Source organism: Panthera onca, chromosome C2 (assembly GCF_046562875.1).
Source record: "Panthera onca isolate mPanOnc1 chromosome C2, mPanOnc1 haplotype 2, whole genome shotgun sequence".
Lineage (NCBI taxonomy): Eukaryota > Metazoa > Chordata > Mammalia > Carnivora > Felidae > Panthera > Panthera onca.
The window spans coordinates 18220902-18243900 of record NC_138347.1 but is presented as its reverse complement, the minus strand read 5'-3'; the positions used below and the strand labels follow the sequence as shown (position 1 = coordinate 18243900).

Below are 22999 nucleotides of genomic sequence, written 5' to 3'. Positions count from 1 at the left end.
CAAACCATCTTACCAGTGTCCCTAGCAGCATGGCAGTGCCACGTGACCTTTGTGCAATTTAGTGGTTGGCATGTCCGGTCAATAACCTCCATAAGAGAGGAGGTGCAGAAGATGCTACCTGATAACTGAGAGGTCCCAGAAATACTCTGGTGACTCCCAAATCTAATCACAGGTTATACTTTTCAGGAGTCTGGAAGTCCTACAATAACGAATGAGGCCCAGAAAGGGGCAATACCCTTTATTAGATTGCTCTGGCCTGGAGAAACGCAGACCTCATAAATATTTTAATTTTGACATTCATTCATATATAGCTTTGTGCTGGGCAAAACTACTTTATTCCTGGATTCCTGGAGAATGCTGCTGTTTATGCAGAATTATCTAGAAGACTATTACTGCCTTTTTCTTTTTTTTTTTTTTTTTTTTTTCTTTTTCTTTTTTTTCCAACGTTTTTTTTATGTATTTTTGGGACAGAGAGAGACAGAGCATGAACGGGGGAGGGGCAGAGAGAGAGGGAGACACAGAATCGGAAACAGGCTCCAGGCTCCGAGCCATCAGCCCAGAGCCTGACGCGGGGCTCGAACTCACAGACCGCGAGATCGCGACCTGGCTGAAGTCGGACGCTCAACCGACTGCGCCACCCAGGCGCCCCGATTACTGCCTTTTTCTTATTTAAACATTTCCCCTAACTCTTCTAACATATTGCTATTGTCTAATTTATTATTTTATTGCTTGTAGGTAATTTTCCCTTTAAAATTCTGCAGGGATCTTGAGTTTTTTTCTTTTACTTTTTGAATGTATAACAGAAAGCCAACAACCAGTTCCATAGGAATATTGAGATACTGACAAAGTAGATGCCAGTGTTCACAGTTTTCATATACTCTATCAACATTCATGACTGTCCCTTCAAAATCACTTAAAAATTTACATCACTCTGCAGATATCCTCTTCCTTTATCTCTCTCTTTTTAAAAAAAATTTTTTTTAACGTTTATTTATTTTTGAGACAGAGAGAGACAGAGCATGAACAGGGGAGGGGCAGAGAGAGAGAGAGACACAGAATCTGAAACGGGCTCCAGGCTCTGAGCTGTCAGCACAGAGCCTGATGCGGGGCTCGAACTCACGGACCGCGAGATCATGACCTGAGCCGAAGTCGGATGCTTAACCGACTGAGCCACCCAGGCGCCCCATCTCTCTCTTTTTTTTAAAAAATAAATATTGACTCATTCATTTGTACTGGTCCAAAGAAATATAGGACATTCACAGAAAATTCCGAGTGGTTTCTGTATTGGTGAAAGTCATGCCCTGAGAGATAATTGGGTGCAGGTGTCTGCTGGGACCAGGTGCTTTATCAGGGAACAGAGGGACCTTTTACTCTCCATCACATCGACAGTGTACATAAAAGTGGGAACTGAAGAAGAGAAAGTGATGAATTGCAACAGAAGGATGAAAGGAAGGATATGAGTCATTAAGATTGTTCAAACACGTAAAATTATCTGTTTAGAACCCAAGCCATGGAAAGGCAGCTTCTGTGATCAGTGACAGGATCACCACAGGTAGCTCTACAAGCAAAGAGTAAATATGGATATATTTCTTTGCATCATTAGAAATCTATTCTCACCGAAAGATGTTTTTTTTTTTTTTTAGGACTATGAAATGATACATTTACAGTTCCTAGATCTGCAAAATGAGGATGATAATAATACCTATACGATGAGATCGGCAGATTCAATGTAATTAAATGTAAAATGTTTAGAACAGTGCCTGGCATCAGAAAAATTATTATGATGTAAGGTAATACATTTCTAAGGATCCTTTCATTGAGAATCTTTTTACAATCGTATAACTGCTTTTTCAGAACTTGGATAAACGCACTAATGCTCTCTATACGTATCAAATGATAACGGCACAAAGGATAGCAGCCATTTTATAACCTATTTCCACCAGTTTTCTTTTTCTTTCTTCTTTTTTTTTTTGCTTCATTTCTGAATATTCAGTGTTTTCTTTTCTTTTCTTTTCTTTTCTTTTCTTTTCCTTTTTCTTTTCTTTTCTTTCTTTTTTTTTTTTTTTAACATACCCTGAGGAAATGGTAATGGGAAAACGATGAAATCTTATTTTAGTAAAAATGCCTTTAGCAAATCCTTTGGACACTGCTTGTGAAGTCTAAATTACATTGTAATCTGTTCTATGGGAAATGTGATTTATGAGACAATTATTTTCTGATATTTGGTTGGTATTCTTTTTATGTAAAAAATGAGCCCGGATTTAATCTGAAGAATTATAAGAGCACAGCTCCCAAACTGGTGTGTGGTCTCGTTCCCACTAAGTGAGTCAGTCAAGAGGAGCATGTTCATTTGCTTGAGTGACATGTGTTAATATCGTACTTAATGACACAATCCAGCTACATCTGGATCGATGTATACCATCAATTAAAAACTGAGACTATAGCCTTTGTGCCAGTTCTCTGACCCCTATCTTGGATTACGGACCCCACTGAGAATATGCTACTCACTGTAAACTCTCTTCTTCTAGTTCTTTTTTAAAAAAAATTTAATGTTTATTTATTTTTGAGAGAGACAGAGCATGAGTGGGGAGAGGCAGGGAGGGAGAGGGAGACACAGGATCCGAAGCAGGCTCCGGGCTCTGAGCTGTCAGCACAGAGCCTGACGCGGGGCTCAAACCCACGGACTGTGAGGTCATGACCTGAGCCGAAGTCAGAAGCTTAACCTACTGAGCCACCCAGGCGCCCCTCTTCTAATTCTTAAAAACAGACATTTAACAAATCTGTAACAAGGGATACAAGGAGGGTACAAACTAGGTAGAAGCAGGGGCAGAAGTGGGAATCTGTGAATTTTGACGGGAGAAATCATCACACTTCCCAGAGTATAAGCCCTTTTGCTACATGTGGGAAGATGAGCAGGGGGTCCACAGAACTGAGAAGCCTTTTGAAGAAGCAAGTTTGGGGGTGCCTGGTTGGCTCAGTCTGTTAGGAGTCTGACTTGGGCTCAGGTCATGATCTCACGGCTTGTGAGTTCGAGCCCCACGTCAGGCTCTGTGCTGACAGCTCAGAGCCTGAAGCCTGCTTCAGATTCTCTCTCTCTCTCTCTGCCCCTCCCCTGTTTGTGCTCAAACTCTCTGTCTCTCAAAAATAAATAAACATTAAAAAAAAAAAAGAAGAAGAGGAAGAAGCAAGTTTGTCTTGTGTGTTCAGGGAGTGGTGAGAGACCCAGGGCGTGGTCTCCAAATGCATTTTCATAGACAAAGCAGAAAGGACTGGACTTTAGCGACTTCATTCTTCTGAACTGCCTTCGCGTTCTTCCCAGTCCACCACGAAAATAAGGTGCAAGTTGTGTGATAATGGAGACATTAACTCACAATGAGATACAGAAATGGGAAAATCAGATCACTTGGTTCTATCCGTCCTTCAGATCATGGAGACAATATGAGATCTCTTATTCACGGATTGCCTATGACCAAATGTGATTCAGAAAGGGATCCCCCTGCCTCCCCTTTGCACTAATAGGAGGCGGGCTGCACACACTGGAAAGCTGCTCAAAGCTGGGTGGGAAAAGGGAAGGCAGAGCTGAAACAGGTTAAAATCGAAGGGTCTAGCTGAACATTTTAAAACCATTTATTTCTTAACGCATCCAGAGAAGGCAAAGTCCCCAGCACACGTTCCTGCGGTCGCAAACATTTCCTTAGATTTGTTTCCCATGTTTAGTGAAGGTATTCCAGATTAGGTTAGGTAGCAGCTTGGTCCACTGAACACTCATCTGGAAACTCGTCTGGGAATTCTCTTCTTAATGGAGATTAAATATCTTGGCACGAAGTTGAAACAAAGGTTAGAACCGGGGCCATGTTAAGACTTGTCCATAAGGTATGTGGTACGTGGTTTACTTTGTTCCCCTGCCAAAATTCGATGTGCTGTATCGCAGCTCATAGACGAAGTTCACGAGAGACACAAACGTTGTGGATCTTGGTTCAGTGTTCCTTAGGAATGCAACACTCACCCAAGTCAGCATGTCTCTGGGATCGTCGCGGCTCCTTTCTGCCCCCGTCAGCTCACTAAAAGCAATTTGATCACAGCCAAGCTTGGCCCTGTGATTCTTTCAGCTGTGGAGCTGGTACAGTCCTGTTAGGAAAGATTGCCTAAACTCCACATAATGGACCCACAGAGGATGAGAAAAAATATCCCTCCTGTGGTAGGCTGACTACTAAGATAGCCAGTGCTCTCACCTCCTGGTATTTGTGCCCTTGTGTAATCTCCTTCTCTTTTGTGTAGACTTGACCTGGTGACCTTATTCGAAGGAACTGAACGTGGCAAAAGTGATGGGACGTCAGTTCCAAGATTAGCGTTTAACTCTGTGACTCCCCTCTCGTTGGCACTATGTTTTGCTAGCGTGTTCTTTCGCCTTAGGGCTCTTGTTGCTTGCTCGCGCTGGGGAAGCAAGCAGACATATTTCAAGTTGCAGGTGGTCCCTGGCCAACAGCCAGTGAGTAAATCGGGCCTTAGTCCAAAAGCCCGCCAGGAATAGAAGCCTGTCAACAGAGTCCTCCAGGCACAGGAAAGAGCTTGGAGGCAGGCCCTCGTCAGGTGCACGTGGAGGTGACCCGTGGGAGTCCCTGAGTCAGAGGACCCCGCTAAGCCATACCCAGGTTCCAGGCCTATAGAAACTGAGATCGTTAACATTGTTTCAAGGTTGTAAATTCTCGGGTAGTTTGTTACGCAGCAATGGATAACTATTATATCTGCTCACAGAAGTGGTAAGGCTCAGAAGTGGGAGAACAAGCATTGGAAAGAGAATTGGCATATATATTTGTATCTGTCGGACTCAGCAACCCAGAGAGAATCTTTATGACAGCTGTTTTCTGTATACTGTTTATAATCATGGCCACAACCTGGCAAAGGTGGTGGTGTTCCCATATTTTAGATAAAACCGAGGTTGTGGAGACCAAGTTACTCGGCTCGGAACACGTAGCTAGAAGGCGACGGAGGTGAGAGAAAACACGGTCTCTCACTCTGAAGCCTTCATTCCTTCTTCTGCCTTAACCATTGTAAGTGGCAAGGGGTGTGGTGGGGATTAGGGTGGACATCAGAATCATCTGGAGGTCTTTTTGAATCCAGTTATGTTGCTTTCGTTTCTGGAGGTCCTGACGCGGTTTGAAATGAGTCATACCACACAGTGGGGTCGTACCAGAAAAGCACTGGCCTTACAAGTTCAGCTGTCTCCCTTGCAACTCGGCCCTATAATTAAAACTGCATTTCAACCACATTCAGATTGAGGATCTGGAAAGCGATTATGTGAGCATATGACTTTGGCATTGTGGTGTTAGGGTGTTTTAACTAAGTTAAAAATAAAGCAATAGCACCCAGCTCTCCACTATTTTGACAGACTCAACATAGTCTGATGCATCCTGGACTTGACCTCACTTACGGCCAAAAGTTGGCAAAATGGGTTTGGCTAAGCAGGGACGGATTGGGAATAGAATGGAAGAATGGTAAGCGCGGCTTTCATTTGGTGGTGGGAACAAGATTATGAGATAATGGAAAAGCACACCTCAGTGCCTCACCTTAGGAAGATACGTTTGGCCCTGGATGCTCCTGTAATGGCTTCCACAGTGGAGCAGGGCAGTTCAGCAGAACTGAGTAGACTTTGAGAAGGGCCTGTGGTTCTGTCTCCCCAGCTCCTGGGCCAGGGTCCCTCCTCTAGATTCAGCCCTTCAGCTCTTGCAATACCTCCCCTGCTTCTGGCCCTGAGGAGAGACCGAGTGGGCTTCTTGCAGACCCCAGCCTCACTTCCACAGCAAAGGCCTCTTTGCACATATTTGTGGAGGATGTCACCATTCGCTGGCAAAGCTCAGTTTCTCCTGGACGAGATGACTGTATCCTTCTTCATAACCTCCTTCCTGCTACCTCACTGCACTTTGCCTAGATTCTTCTAGAGCAGCACTGTCCAGTGTGGTAGCCACTGGTCACTTGAGGCTATACAGCATTTGAAATGCGTTAGTGAGACTGAAGACGTGAATTTTCCAAAAAAAAAAAAAAAAAGAATTTTTCATCTAATTTAAATTTGATTTATTTAAATTTAACCATATGTAGCTGGTGGCTAATGTGTTGGACAGCACGATTCCAGAGGCTGCTGTCCTTACGTTATTCTTTTGTTAACTTATTTTTGGTTAATATTTAGAGAACATTTTCTATGTGCCAGGCACTATACTTAGAATATTGCGTGTATCATCCAATTTTCACAAAACCTGATGAACCTCGTTATATTATTTACATTTTCCAGAGCAGAAAGTTAAATTTCATAGAGATGAAGTGGCCCCTCTCAAATAATACAGGCAGGAGACAGGATTCAACGTAAAGTCTATCCGGCTTCAGCTCTGTGTTTCTGTACAAAAGAATGAGGCTAAATCAGCAGAAATGGAGGGTGAAACAAAATGGACACAAGACAATTAAAATATAATCCTCGGTATAATGAGTCATTTCACTTTATTGCATATTGCAGACACTGGCCACAGCACACACATTGGTTTTTGAACAACCGTAATTCAAAGCTTTCACATTATATGCTGTTTTCCTTTCAGATGTATCATCTATGAAAATATCAGTGAGCTCCAAAAGTCTATACTGGTAATGTTCACCTTTATGCTCTTGTGACACTAACTACAAATAGTAAAAATAGACATCGGTTGTAGGTCTTTGGGCCTGTGCTGAGCCTTAAGGGTAGCCGTAAAACAACTCAAAGAAGAGATATGGTGTGGACTGAAATGGCTCCTATGGGGGTAATGTTTGCAGAACATAGGAGGTACGCAGTAAATGTTTATTGATGGCGAAGATGATGAGAATTCAATTTCCGCTGCTCCTTTCCTCTCCATTTTTCCTAAGGAATTTACGGTTCATTTGCAACCAACACTGTGAACGTCACAGAGACCCCAGCACTGAGTCACATAGCTGCGGTGTAATTGGATGTGATCACACTTACAGGAGAGAGATAAAGCACATGTACTGTTAAAACTATGCTAAAATCTCAGTCACTAGAATAGGCTGGAGCTCTTGAATGCTTTGTGTCTTATAAGCCAGAAAATCGTCAGTGCCTAAGACTCATCAAGCAAGTACATTCAAAACAAATCCAGCTTTTAGATCTTACTGACAGAGTGCATTTCAGTCAGATCAATGTATTTGAAAGAAAAATGTGCTATGTATATTAACTACTAAGTTTCCTAACTACGAGGACCGGAACCGTAATTTTAAACCTTAAGGCATTTCTTTTGATTATTTTATTCAGCAAAATTCTTAGTGTCATTTTGGGATTTCACCAAATTATAATAATGACGTTGGATTAAACTTTTTAGATTTAACTGCCAAATGACACAAACATTTGATCATCTGCTCCCAGTGTTCTTTTAGGCATGCAGTGCAGTGTTTAGGCAGACTTGTAATAAAGATCTTTCTAACCAGCTACTAGGAAGTTATGATTATCACAGTGTTCTTTCAATGAATAGAAGTGATACACAGTTTTGTTGTTCAGTTTTATTGAGAAATAATTCACATGCATCACTGTGTAAGTTTAAGGCACACAGCATGAAGGTTTCATTTACATATATTGTAAAATGATTACCACAATAGGTTTAACTAACATCCGTCTTCTCATATAGATACGATAAAAGGAAAGTAAAGAAGAATAAAAGAAAAAATTGTCTTCTTATGATGACAACTCTTGGAATTTACTCTCTTAACACCTTTCCTATATACCATACAGCAGTGTTAGCTCTAGTCATTACGTTGTACATTACATCCCTAGTGCTTATTTATCTTAAACTGGAAATTTATAGCTTTTGACCACCTTCCTCTTATCCCCCCTCCTCCCGCCTCCCACCTTTGGAAACCACAAGGCTGAGCTCTTTATCTATGAGTTGTTACTGTTTTAAGATTCCACATATAAGTGAGATCATACAGGATTATTTTTGTCTTATTTCACTTAGCATATTACTTTTAAGGTCCATTGTTGTTGTCCCAAATAGTAGGATTTCTTCATTTTTTAATGGCTGAATGACATTCCATTGTGTACACACACACACACACACACACACACACACACACCACCCTACACCCCATACCTTCCTTATCCATTCATCTATTGATGGATACTTAGACTGTTTACATGTCTCAGCTATAGTCAATAATGCTGTTATGAACTCATATGAGGGTACAAAATATCTTTTTTGAGGTAGTGTTTTCAGTATCTTTGGTTATGTTCTTAGGAGCAGAATTGCAGGATCATATGGTAGTTCTATTTTTAATTTTTTAATGATTCCTCCATATTATTTTCCATAGTGGCTGCACTAATTTATGTTCTAACAGTCTCTTGTGTTCCTTTGAATTTCTATAATAGCTGTAATGTTTCTTTTTCTATTTGTAATTTTGTTGATTTGTTTAATTTTTTTCTCTTATTTCCTTGGTTGGTCTGGCTAGGATTTTGTCAATTCTATCTTTTCAAAGAAGAACTCTTAGTTGGTTTATCTTTTCTATTGTTTTTCTATTCTCTATTTCCGTGCTGATCTTATTTCCTTTCTTCTGCAAACCTTGGGGTCAATTTGTTCTTCTTTTTCTAATTCCTTACGGCATACAGTTAGGTTGTTTGAGAACTTTCTTACTTCTCATGTAGGCATTTATTGTTATGAACTTCTCTCTTAGAACTGCTTTTGCTGCATCCCATAAGTTCTGGTGTGTTGTGTTTCCATTTTCATTTGTCTCAATAAACTTTTATTTCTCCTCTAATTTCTTCTTTGACCCACTGGTTGCTCAGGAAAATGTTAATTTCTATGTGTTTGTGAATTTTCCAGTTTTCCTCTTATTACTGATTCCTAGTTTCACACTACTGGTATGAGTTCAGTCTTCTTGAATTTGCTGGCCTGTTTTGTGGCCTAACATATGGTCTGTCCTAGAAAATGTTCTAGGTGCTCTTGAGAAGATTGTGTATTCTGCTGTTGGACAGAATGTTCTGTGTACATCTGCTAGGTCTATTTGTTCTATAGTGTTGTTCAAATCCACTGTTTCCTTATTGATTCTCTGTCTGGATGATCTATCCATTGTTGAGAGTGGGGTATTAAAGTTTCCAACTATTATTGGATTACTGTTTATTTTTCCTTTTAACTCTGTTAGTTTTTGCTTTATGTATTAAAGTGCTCTTCTCTTGGGCACCTAAATATTTACAATTGTGTATCTTCTTGATGTATTGATTCCTTTATCATCACATAATAACCTTCTTTGACTCTTTTTTTATTATTTTTAAAGTTTATTTTGTCTGATATAAGTGTAGCTATACTTGCCTTTTTTGTCTTTTATTTAAGGTTAAAGTGAGTCTTTTTTAAGGCTGATATTGTTGAATTTTTTTATCCGCTCTGCCATTCTTTTGATTGAAGAATATAATCCATTTACATTTATTGTAATTATTTATAGGTAAGGGCTTACTATTGCCATTTTGCTAATTTTTTTCTCATTCTTTTGTAGATCCATTGTTCCTTGTTTCCTATCTTGCTGTCTTTTTTGTGTGTGTTTTTGATTTTTTTTTTGTATCAATATAGTTTGACTTATTTATTGTGTTCTCTTGTGTTATTACTACAAGATTTTCCCTTGTGGTTACCATGAGGCATGCATAATATATCTTAAACTTATAACACTCTATTTTAAACCTATATTAAACCTATTAATAACTTAAATAGAATTTTTATACTTTACATTTTTATTTCGGCCCCTCACATTTTAATGTTTATTTATTTTTGAGAGAGAGAGCACGAGCAAGGGAGGGGCAGAGAGAGGGAGACACAGAATCTGAAGCAGGCTCCAGGCTTCAAGCGGCCAGCACAGAGCCCAATGCAGGGCTCGAACTCACCAGCCGTGAGATCATAACCTGAGTCAAGGTCAGATGCTTAACCAACTGAGCCTCCTAGGCTCCCCTCTGCCTCTCACATTTTAGATTATTGTTGTTACAATTTATGGTTTTTTTATATGGTGCAAAGAACAACAGGTTATTGTATTTATGGTTATTTTTGCTACATTCTTAAAAAATATTTTTAAACTAGAGTTGTGAATGGTGTATCACTATTACCAAATTGCATAATCCAATTGTGACTATATATTTGCCATTGTCAGTGAGATTCATGCTACCTTTTTGTGTTTTTATTTTTGTGTTAATTATAAGGGGAGTTAAAGAACTCCCTTTAGCATTTCTTGCAAGACAGGTCTGGTTGTAATGAACCCCCCTCAGCTTTTGTTTGTTCAGGACAATCTTTATCCCTCCTTCATTTTTGAAGGACAGCTTTTCTGGGTATAGAATTTTTGTTGACAGTTATTTTCTTTTAGTATTTTGTATGTCACCCCATTTTCTCCTGGCCTGAAGAGTTTCTGTTGAGAAATTCACTAATAGTCATATGGGGGGTTCCTTGTATGTAAGTTCTCTTTTCTCCTGGTGCTATTAAATGTTGTTGTTGTTTGCCTTTTATTTTTGGCAATATAATTATAATGTCTCTTAGAGTAGCCCTATACCCTTAGGTTCAACCTATTTGGGATCCTTTGGGCCTCATGGATCTAGATATCCATTTATCTCCCCAAGTTCAGTAAGTTTTCAACCATTTTTGCTCTAAATAGACTCTCTGTCCCTTTCTCCTTTTATTCCTTTGGAATTCTTATGATGCAAATATTGTTGGTTTTCATTATCCTTTAATTTCCATAGGGTTTTCTTTGCCGTTTTAATTTCATTTTTCTCCTTTGACTGGGTAATTTCCAATGCCCTATCCTTCAGGTTGCTGATTTGATCCTCTGCATGTTTAGGTCTACTTTTGAAACTCTCTATTGAATTCTTCAGTTCAGTTATTGTATCTTTTAACTGCAGGATTTCTGTTTTTGTTTTGATTTTTTGCTGGTTGCTATTTCTTTGTCAAACTCTTTTTGTTCCTGCATTGTTTTCCTAATTTTGTTTAGTTGTCTGTCTCTGCTTTCACATCATTCACTAAATTTCCTTAGGAGTATTATTCTGAATTTTTTGTCTGATAGTTTATAGATTTCCATTTCGTTAGGGTCAGTCACTGGGGCTTAATTTGTTTCCTTTGGTGGTGACATATTTACCTGATTTTTCATGAGACTTGATTTCTTGCATAGGTATCTGAGCATTTGAGTAATTAAAAAAATTTTTTAATGTTTACTTATTTTTTTGAGAGAGAGAGAGAGAGAGTTGGAGAGGGGCAGAGAGAGAGGGAGACACAGAATCTGAAGCAGGTTCTAGGCGCTTTCTATCAGCACAGAGCCTGACGTGAGGCTTGAGCCCACAAACTGTGAGACCATGACTTGAGCTGAAGTCAGACACTTAGCTGACTGAGCCACCCAGGTAGCCCTGAGCATTTGAGTAATTAACCTCCTTTTCCAGACTTTACAGGTTTGTTTTGGCAGAGATAGCTCTTCAGTAGTCAGCTCATTTTAGGTGGGTGTGTCTGTTGGAATGCCTTTGGGCAGGTGGGACCTGCTATTATGGACTTCTTTGGGCAAGGCATCTATTCAAACACTGAAGAGAGGGATGGAGTGTGTTTACCACTGGCTGAAAATACTTGGATATGATTGCTGGCTTGGTTCCCTATCCATATGAAGCTATAGGATGGGGTCCTCTGTTGTCTTATTCTCTGCTCAGACTTACTAGATGTTTGGGACTGGGTCTATATTCAGTAGTAGATGGAGCTATCTTACCTGCTTCTCTGCTCTGGCAGGGCAGCAGCCAGGGCTCAGGACCCATACAAATCATTGTTTGGGGCACAAATCAGCCCTGAGTGTCCACTGAATTCCCTTGTCAGGTGATGCTCTGCAGATGGAGGAAGCCAAGGGCTGCACTCTCTTCGAGTCCCACGGTATGTAGGGCTGTTAGATGGGCTGTGCAGCTTCCTGTGTGCTCTGGTTAAGCTCCCTGCTCAGATAGGCTGCAGGCTGTCTTCAGCAATAAGCAAGGCTATGAATTAGATTCCCTGCCTGGATGCAAGAAGAGGAGCAGCTCTAAAACCAGTACAGCTCTTTGTTGCCTTAACTCAAGCAGACCCACACCACAAGTTCCCTGGCCAAATGAGGCCATTGGCTCTGCAAACTATCACCTCTGTCTGCTCTTCTTTCAGCTCAAGTGTCACTCGGTCACGCAGCTTCCAGGAGTCGTCTCTAGCCCTTCTGGTCAGATGGGGCTGAAGGCAATCTCCACAGTTGGCGGGGCTGTGACTCAGTACCCTTCCTGGGTGTGAGAAAACTGGGCTGTAGGGCTGACAAACTTCTTGTTTGAGGATGTGAATAAGGCAGATCTGCACCCCTCTGGGTTCCCTGGTCAGAGTGTGCTCCCAACTTGGCTCTACAGATGAGCAAAGCCCCTGGTTGAGATTACTATTTGGGCACTGCCAGTATGAACTTGGTCTGCCAACATCCATGGGCTGGTTGTTGCAAGCTCCTCCTCATTCTCTGTCACAGTTATATTTACAGTGGCTGAGCCCTGCAATCCAGTGGTATGAGATCAGAGTAGGGGTTGCCACAGAGTGATCCACCATCCTGGGGTGGGGGTGGGGCAGTTAGTCCTCCTTTGGGTTCTCTTTTCCACTGGAGGAACTGGAGGCTCAGGAGACATCTCTTCCCGTGGTGCTGCACTGTCCTGAGGGAGGGGCAATGCAGTCAACATGCAGTCGCTTCTCTTACCCCTCTACTACAGTCTGTCTTGGTCTCTGAAGTTCAGGGGGTGCTTCAGCCTCACTCCTGTGTTCTAGGATTCTCTCAGTGGTGTCTGGTTTTGGATAGTTGTTACTTGTTCTTCTTGTGAGGGGGAGCAAATTCAGGAATGATGTATGTCACCATCTTGGTGACATCCCTCTCCCCCAATATTTTGTCAATGTAAATTTTAAAAACATGAAAGGACCCACATAAAAATATAAATGCTAAGGTTACTTGCAGCAAAATATGGCACATTAGAATTATTTAGTAAAAACTTTTATGGTTGAAGGTAGGCACTTCGTAACATTTGGATTTTGGCAAAAGGCAACCGTTTGGTGTCACTATCATAACCTTTCTATTAACTGTATAACTTTTTCAAGGGAGTAGGTTTTTAAAGTATTACAAAAGAAAAGGGAAACAAATTTGACTAAGCTACATATGAATGGAGTTCCACAGAACAGAATCCAAATTTTATTTTCCTCTCTTCTTTTTGTAAATTGTTGTATATCTTTTTTGTCAAGTTCTACGAGTCTACTCCTTGATGTAAAATCCCATGGGAATATTTGGCTTCTAATCTCTTAATCTGAAGAGAAGTATTTGTTGCTTGTGGAACTCAATACGGGTTTCCCCCCCCACAGTTGGAATAACCTTTTTCGTAATAAAACACTACTTAAAGTCACATGATTTTTAGATAGCAGTAGCTAGCACTTGGCTTTAAGCAGCTGTTGAGTCCCTTTGATCCTGTTTTAGCTGTCAAACTCAATAGAGAAGATTCAACTCTTCCAGTTGTTTTAATTCTTGGAGGCATAGAGACTTACTTCACTCTTGCCTAAAACATGAACAGAATGTTTGGGGCCCAGTGGATCCATCTACCATTTGATTTAGCTGTCCTTTCTAGAGCATGTCTCTATCAGATAGACAGATTCTGTTTGAAGTCTTGGTAATAGAGAACTTCACAAAACAATCTAGTGAATAAGGAAGCTCCAACTCCTCTTTCTTATACTGAAACCAAAGTTCCTTGTTCTCATCCAGAAACCAAAGTTCCTGTAGCTTCCATCCAGTGCTTCACAAACAGTGGAAGACACAGAGTGAGCTCTTAGGCACTTGAACAGTATTTATTGATGAACGAAAGAATGAATAATTCTTGTTCCAACTTTTAAAGCAGTGCAGAATATAGTTGTCTCCTTAGGTAGTCCAGGCTGTCCTCCTGTCTTTCCTAATTCTTCTCTTTTCCAGGATCAGTATTGCAATTTCCTTAAGCAACATGATTTTCAGATGTTTGGTCTATCTTGTTACTCTTCTCTGAATGTGCTTACATTGACTGGTACATCTCTTCAAACATGATACCATCAAATCGAACAGTACGTCAGATGGGGTCAGCTCAGAGAAGGATAAAAACTCAGTGTTTCTTAGCCTGGACATTCCACTTGACATATTGTTTCACCCAAAAATGTATTCCTTAGAGCAAGCCTTTTATTCCAAGCAAGATCTCTGATTGGCACATATTCTGTTCTGGGAGAAGGACTGTTTTCTTGAATTTCCAGGGTAAGGAGGGGGTGGAGAACGCTGCGCGGAAGCCTGTGGGGTGGGAGAGTAGGGAGGCGGCAAGTCGGCACAGTATTCCATCTCATGGTCATAACTATAGGGCGGTGGTGCCACTGAAAAAGGAAAGGTAAAGGGCGTCAGACATTTAGCAAATACTTAAGTGTCTACTATGTTTCAGCCACTGGACTGAGCACTTTGGGAGGTGACATAATTTTTGTCTGAAAAAAATCTTAGTTTTATTTGAAGATGCACGTATATGAAAGGGTAGGTGCTATAAAAAATGGCGCCATTGGCCAAAATGTTTAGAATTGGCTGCTTAGGGAAGTTTCTTGGAATTATGTGAAAGGGCAGATAAATTAAAGACTAGGGGCTAATTCAAGACTGAGCAAAAGCACAGAAGCAGAAGAACATTTTTGTTGAAAGCAAAAAGTACATGGAGGGTGGAAATGGGAAAAAGTGTTGAGGAATCCGATTGTAGCATCATCATGGAGGGCTCTGAATATCACATAAGGAGTGTGTGATGTGCATTTACCAGATATATATATATATAATATATATGTATATATATTATATATATATATTTAAATATATATTTATATTTATTTATAATATATATAAATATATATATTTAAAAATTTTTTTACATTTATTTATTTTTGAGAGACAGAGCACAAGTGGGGGAGGGGCAGAGAGAGGGAGGGAGACACAGAATCCGAAGCAGGCTCCAGGCTCTGAGCTGTCAGCATAGAACCTGACGTGGGGCTCGAACTCACAAACCGTGAGATCATGACCTGAGCTGAAGTTGGACGCTCAATTGATGGAGCCACCCAGGCACAACAGATATATAAATACGTATATATATATATATATATATATATACGTGTATATATATATATACGTGTGTATATATATATATATATATATACACGTATATATATACACGTATATATATATATATATATTAATATGCTGGTAAATATGCTTTGGGAAGGTGATTGTCTCAGCCATATGGATTGAAGTGGGCAGAAGGAAAGGAGAAATGATGTAATAGCATATGTGAAAGAGTGTAAGGGAGTCATGGCATTGAGTGAAAAAATCAGAAGAGATCTTGAGCAGCTGAGTGCTTACTTGATCACTGGGTAGGTGAAGAAAGAGATGGAGAGTGAAAGAAGGTGTTCAGGTATTGGGCACCCTTTATTGGGCTCCTGCAACTCAGAAGGTCATGGAACCATTATAGGAATAAGAAAAAAAGTGAGGGTTTTTCTCGCTTTAGGCAAGCACGTTTGTGAATAGGAATGAAGAATTTCGTTTTCTAAGTATTGTTTGAAAAATTTTCTTAATTTCTTATTGTTAATATATGTCAGTGTGTTTTAAATCACATTTAATACACTTTATCATGACTCTGTATGGATGTCTATTTTGTAGTGTGCCAATCCCGTGTTGAGGGTTGGAAGAGAAGCACCCCTTATGTACTCCATGTCTTCAAGAACCAATCATTCTGCAACATCTGAGCAACGCCTCTGATGATTTGGCAGTAGTTGAATGATCACCACGATCATGATTCTAATTGGAAATTGACATGCCTTAATGGCTTACTATGAATGTAGCCTAAATCACAGGACTACTGTCATAATAATGCAAAAAATGGCATTTGCATAATAATGCAAAAAAACGTTACAATGGAAGAAAAGAACAAGCAGCATTTCAATAAACTTATTTCTAAAATATCTTCCAGGGACACCTGGCTGGCTCAGTTGGTGGAGCGTGTGACTTTTGATCTTCAGGTGGTGGATTCGAGCACCATGTTGGGTGCAGAGATTACTTAGAAATAAAATCTTTAAAAAAAGTCTTCTAAATTGTGCTCTTACCAATAAGATTACGATAGTGTTCTGATTGATATGCGTGCACAAACATAGGGCTTCACCCTGTATGCAACACGAACAATGTTTCTTCTGGATCCCTTTAACTTGGCTTGCTTTACCAAGAGCTTGATGACTTGAACCACTTACTGATCTGCCTGTACTCAGGGATGTGAGGACACAGGACTGAGTCACCTGAGAAAAGAGGAAAATGGAGACACAGAACTGGGCAGGATGTCCTCTGAGGACTGCTCTCCTGAGCAAAGGCTTTGCCAGTGTCTGGTGGGCTCTACAGGCCAAGGCCTCATGGCAGAGGACACAGCTGTATACAGCTTCTCTAAGCCTGCTTTAATTAAACATTTGGAGTCTGGGCTATCACAAGCTTTGTTTTCTATAACAAAATGGAACAACCCCTGTGGACTCAAAGCACACACTCCCGCTGTATTACACCCACTCCTTTGCTTCATTATATCTAGGAAGACTGAGACAAAGAGATTTATAATATACTTCATCCAAGCCAAGAAATGCAGGCTCCATGTAAAACAGGAAGTTACAGCTGGATATCCATTGAACTGTTTCTTATAAACGTGTGGTTCTAAGCTGTTTTTATACGGAAGGTTTCCCTGCCTCCCACTCGAGGAGCACACGTAGAATGATTCTACAGATTGACTCTGCATCATTCTCTGTCATGAAGCGGTGACAGTGTCTATTTATGTAACAAAGTGTTTATGTTTTGCCATCTGCATTAAAACTGCTAGAGGACATTTCAGTGAGATTCCCTATGGTTTATACAGCTGCATGCTGAACATGAAAATTTAAGACATGATTAGAGCCATATAGCTTTCTACTCATACAGCCTTTGAATTTTGATAAAGTGATAACATAATGCAGAAGAGCAATATTTTGAGGACTGTCCATCATGAAATAAACATGGCACATCTTTTATAATACCAGCTACTGGAAGATACTTTGAAATAAGACTTGTATAACTGTGGACTGTGATAATCTTTCCTTCTTGCGATAATAAGGTTTCACTAGGAAGAAAACTTTTTAAGGTATCAATTCTAGAAAATTCCTGACTAACTCTAAGAGGTTTTGTTCTTAAAGGTCAATCATCTTTCAAAGATGTATGGATGCAGCTGGAGGGATGGTGCCTTTGAAATTCTTTCATAATCAATACTCCAATTCTATGATTTAAGTAGGGAAAATATGCCATTTATCCTTTTTTAAAATTTAAATTTATCTATTTTATTTTGAGAGAAAGAGAAACCACGGGGAGAAGCAGGGGAGGGGCAGAGAGAGAGAAGAGAGTGAGAGATCCAAGCAGGCTCCACATTGCCAACATGGAGCCCGATGCAGTGCTGGACTCACTGATCGCGAGATCATGACCTCAGTTAAAGTCAGATGCTTAACCAACTGAGCCACCCAGGTGCACCTATGCTGTTTATCCTTAATGTCATTATAGTTTTCTACAATATTATAAAATTTACAGACGTTATGTAATTCATAGAAGAAACATAATGCTTTTCATCCACTCAGGCCAACATCTCTAAAGCAAACGTAAAGGGGAAGATGCACAGTGTTACCAAAACATATACAACATTATTTTAAAAAATTTGGAAGCAGGAAAATCATCCATAATTTTGTCGCCATGATTTAACAACTATCTTTATATAATCTCTTCTAGTCATTTATGGTTTTTATATCCTTGTAGTCATGTAAAATGGGTATATGCTTTTTTTTTTACTTTGTATTATAACATAGTCTTTTTCATTCTACTACATATTCTTCATAAACTTTATTGTTAATGTCTGCATATTATTCTGACTCTTCAGTTATTTTGAAATTAACAATTTTTTATTATTATAAATAATGGAGTGATGACTTTCTTTCTACACATAGGTTTTTTTTGTATTATTATTTTGATTTAGTTTGTTAAAATAAAATTCCAAGAATCAACTAACTGGCTATCACTTAAGACTTTGGTAATTTAATGGTAAAAACAATAGCTCTTTATTTTACATTTCTTTGGTAGTAGCTGGATTTCACATTGTTCTATAACTTGTTTGCTGTTTGTAGTTTATATTGGGTGATTTTTAGTTTGTTTTAGGTTGGTAATTTAAAAAGTGGGATCTTAATTCGAATCAAGATATAATTAACATAATATGATATGAACAAATATACAGAAGTGTGTATCTTTTCTAGGTATTTTTCTAAAAATAACTGTCAAAATGATTAATTATATTTTTTTACCTTGACATACCACAGTTGAAAACTTGTACTTAAAATATATGCTTCATCTTTTTTTATCTCTTCTGTGTTGTTTCTAAACTTAGACATTTATCTCCTCTTTCAGATATCTGATACGTAACCAAACTATTTCTGAGGTTTTCCATTTAAATTTATGTATTATTTGATTTGGTGTATATTTGCATCAAAGTTTATTTTTTCTAAATTTAAAATTTTTGGCTAAGCCAAATTATCTACGTGCCTTCTTAATCCTCATTTTTCACATTGCTTTGTTGTCTCTCCTTTTGTTTGTGAAATTTTAATCTATTTGTTCTATTCCAATGAACAAGGCATGTATTTTTGTACTAATATCCCATTTAGTTATTATTGATTTTAAATGGTTTTAATAGCTGGTAGGCCAGGTGAATCTCATGACTTTTTTAAAACATGTTTCAAAAAAATTTTTTCTTACTAGATAAATTGACATATAGCATCATGTAAGTTTGAGATGTACAAAATGTTGATTTGACATGTTTATATATTGCAATATGATTACCACCTGTGAAATTAATTAAACAAGGAGCCCATTACACTGAGGTGACTCCACTGTCACGGTAAGCAAACCAAGATGTAAGCCTATAAATGCTTCAAAGTTACAAAAAGGCAACCAATCACAAAGAGCCAACTAGGATTTAAGCTGTAGCTGAGCATTTCTTCACTTCCACACTTTCTCTATATAAGGCAGGGTACTCCTAACAACTTCTGGTTGGTGCTGTCTGATTCAAATCAATTTTTGCTCAGATAAACTCTTAAAGTTTTAATATGCCTCAATTTATCTTTTAATATACTTTAGTGTTCGCTTACAACTTATTTTTAATTTTTTAAAAATGCTTATTTATTTTTGAGAGAGAGAGAGAGAGAGAGTGAAGGAGAGCAGAGAGAGAGAGAGAGACAGAATCTGAATCAGGCTCCAGGCTCTGAGCTGTTATCACAGAGGCCGATGCAGGGCTCAAACTCACGAATCACAAGACCGTGACCTGAGCTGAAGTTGGCTGCCTAACTGACTGAGCCACCCAGGGCTCCAGCTCACAACTTAATTTTAAAGATAACTCCTAATATTATTGCTAGGAGAAAATCTTCTCCTCCATCGTCTCCCAAATCCCACTACTCACAATTTGCCTGAACCGTACTCAGAGCAGAAGCCCACAGAGCTCCCAGCAGGACCTCTCCACTGCTTCCATCCCCACCACACGGACCCAGTCCTGCCCACTTTTTCTCAATAGTGGCCTAAGATGCACTTCCCAAAAAGATGATATTGTTAGAAGCTGTCATTCCCCTTCCCCTCAGATGACATCGAGACCTAGTCCAGTCATGTTTTACATCTCTCTGTTACCAGAGAAACAAGTTACTAGACAAGCTACGAGAACATCCTTCATTGTAGACCTCTAACTCCGGAAGGCTTTAGGCATGAATTTAATTAATTTTCTAAACTTTCCCCACCCCCTTTCACTGTACTCAGTAGACCACAAAGTCTGTCGTCAGAAAAGCCCTTTGTATCCTCACCTTTTCATCCCTTTACACATTACTCTAGCTCAGAATATGAGGCAGTCTTCTTCTAACTGTGCCTGTTTTCCAGAGAAATGAGATCTGCTGAGAGCGAGAAAAATAAAGGGGTTTTTGAGCTTTTGAGAAGAAGGAAGAATACAGGAGATAATTATCTCAGGAAGTGAACATTCACTTTCTGTTTTCATTCAAGTCAGATCTGTCCTGAGAGGGCAGCTTCCTCTACAGCAGTATTAAATCAGAGGTCTTCTTTTTCTCCCGTATCCTACGTCCTATAGGGCCAGCAGGTGCACTGGGTGTCTTCTGGGATTCTCATAGCCATTTTTCAAACCGTGGCTTATGTTCCCTCTTTAAAAACCTGGGCTCTTTTGTAGCACACACTGTGAGATTATACTACTTTCTACTCCTCCTCGTTATCAATACCTGTGGTCTGCTCTGCTCTAGACTCTCATCCATTGAAGATTTAGCATCTGGCCCATTATCTTTCTCCACATCATGACTTCTATTAGCATGTTGATGATTTCAACATTCATGTGTTGAAGTTAATTTCTAGCCCCAAGATGGAGCTTACTTCTGCCCAGGGTGCTATGGCAGCAAACCAAAGCTTAGATAACCATCATGTCCCTACGAAGCTCCACTTGACCTGGAACTTAGTAGATCCAGTCAGCTAATCCCCAAACCCCAAGCCAACTCTGGGCTCTATACTTACTTCCTTTTCCTTCTCACTCCAAACAAGGTTTATGCGGCAGCCAATCAGATATTTCCTATTTTTCTCTTCTTTGTTCTTTATTTTTTTATCCTCTAAAAGCTCCCTTCCTTCCACCTATTTTGCAGCTCTCTGCATGAAGACTGTCCACTTCATGAAGTGTTAAACAGTATTTTTCACACTTGAACTTTTTTGCCTGCAAAAATCTTTTTCTCACCCTTGCTGTAACCAATAACGGAATGGTATGTATGTAAATCTGACCGCAACTCTTTACCTTTCTAGAATACGCACGCCAACATATCTTGAACTTCACCTAGATTTCCAGTTTCACTGATGGCATTTAAAAAAGTTAATTTAGGGGCGCCTGGGTGGCTCAGTCGGTTGGGCGTCCAACTTCAGCTCAGGTCACGATCTCACGGTTCGTGAGTTTGAGCCCCGAGTCAGGCTCTGGGCTGATGGCTCAGAGCCTGGAGCCTGCTTCCGATTCTGTGTCTCCTTCTCTCTCTGCCCCTCCCCCATTCATGCTCTGTCTCTCTCCGTCTCAAAAATAAATAAACATTAAAAGAAAATTTAAAAAAAATTATAAAAAAGTTAATTTAAACTGATGTCACCTCTTTCCTGTCTTCCTATCTTTCTTTATTAAGCTTAGATTTATCATCCATCAGTAAAATTATTTCTGTGCATTTATCAACTTTCTTATCTCTTTTTCTCCTCATTGCCTGATAAATATCCAATCTTGATTAAATTCAACATTTTGGCTCTCCCAGACTGGTACCTAGGAGCTTAAAGTGGCTAGAGAAAAATGAACAATTAAAACAACTGATTTCACTTTCAAGGAATGACTATATTCTTAAGTGTGGAAACCCTTGGCATTGCTTGGAAATTATGTATTTCTTTAGGTATTTCCCTGCCCCTCTGAGATTCCTTAACTATAAACATCTCCTCAATCCACTTTCAGAACAAGACTTGTTTCTAATTTCTGTAAGAATATAGGCACAATCAGAAGATACTATCCTCCTATCACCAAATCCTTTGATAAGTATATGAAAGTCTTTGTGTGTTCAGTGCAAATACTAATAAGGTTACCCTCATTTGTGAATTCAATGATGCAAATAGATTTTTGATTTCTTTTTTTGAATGTTTAATTACTTTAAAAGAGAGAGACAGTGCATGGGCATGGGAGGGACAAAGGGAGAGGGGAGAGAGCAGGTTCCACTCAGCACAGGACCGGACACAAGCCTTCATCTCATGAACTGTGAGATCATGACCTGAGCTGAAATCAAGAGTTGGCCGCTTCAATAGCTAAGTCACTTAGGTGCCCCTAGAGTTTTGAGTTTTTTTAAATTCTTTAAAAGCTTTATTTATTTATTTTAAGAAAGAGAGAGCATGAGCAGGGGAAGGGCAGAGAGAGGGAGAGAAAGGATCCCAAGCAGGCTCCGCACTGTCAGTGCAGAGCTTGATGCGGGGCTTGAACTCACAAACCGTGAGATCATGACCTGAGCCGAAATCAAGACTCAGACGTTTAATTGACTAAACCTGCCAGGCACCCTAGAGTTTTGATTTCTTAATGAAATATTTCCAGGAGATTTTAAAGACCATAAGTCAGTTATTTTATGGAATGCTTCTCAACTTGGCTTTGTCAGATTTTTTTTTTCATGCTTAGATTCAAGCTGTAAACTTTCAACCAGAATCCTACACATATACAATTGTGTCATCTTCAGAGTAACTAATACCCAAAGGTGCAAGATGTCCATCTGTCCTTTTTTGGTGACTTTACTGGCTGGTCAAGATGTTGTTTGATTTCTCTACTGTCTGGTTTCTATCTTTCCCCTTATAACTAGCAGCAAACCTGGGAGTAGATACTTGCAAATGTCCTGTCCCCCTGCAGCCTCTTCCCCCAGATTCAGCATCATTAATGACTCTTGTCCCAAACTTTTTTTTTTTTTAGGTTTATTTGTTTATTTTGAGAGAGGGAGAGAGAAGCATGGAGGGGCAGAGAGAGAGGGGAAGAGAGAGAATCCCAAGCAGCTCCACACTGTCATTGCAGAACCAATGTGGGGCTCAAACCCACGAACCATGAGACCGTGACCTGAGCCGAAACCAAGAGTTGGCTGCCTAATCTACTGAGCCACACAAGCACCCCCCCAACCTTTTCTTATGATGGTTTTAAAGATGATGATTTTTTCCAATTCCACAACCCCTTTCTACATGTATCCTTTGTCATTTTTCCATTTGCAAGAACTTCCCCTCCTTTTCCACTGTTTACCCAAATCAGTCTGTCTGTCTATCTATCTATCTATCTATCTATCTATCTATCTATCTATCATCTATTAGGCAATCAGCAGGGGACTCAACAATGTACTTCAGATCT

General features: G+C 39.6%; 2 protein-coding genes across 2 annotated transcripts in view; one reads left to right on the top strand and one right to left on the bottom strand.

Moving 5' to 3' along the window:
• LOC145712433 (uncharacterized) overlaps positions 1–22999 on the top strand; it is a 450501-nt gene that overhangs the window by 340582 nt on the left and 86920 nt on the right. The gene's annotated exons all lie outside the window — the stretch shown is intronic.
• CYYR1 (cysteine and tyrosine rich 1) overlaps positions 6465–22999 on the bottom strand; it is a 111610-nt gene continuing 95075 nt past the window's right edge. The window contains exon 4 of the mRNA XM_060640334.3: positions 6465–14384. Within this exon, the coding sequence (XP_060496317.1) occupies positions 14200–14384 (185 nt within the window). The 3' untranslated portion in view covers positions 6465–14199. The remainder of the gene's footprint in view (positions 14385–22999) is intronic.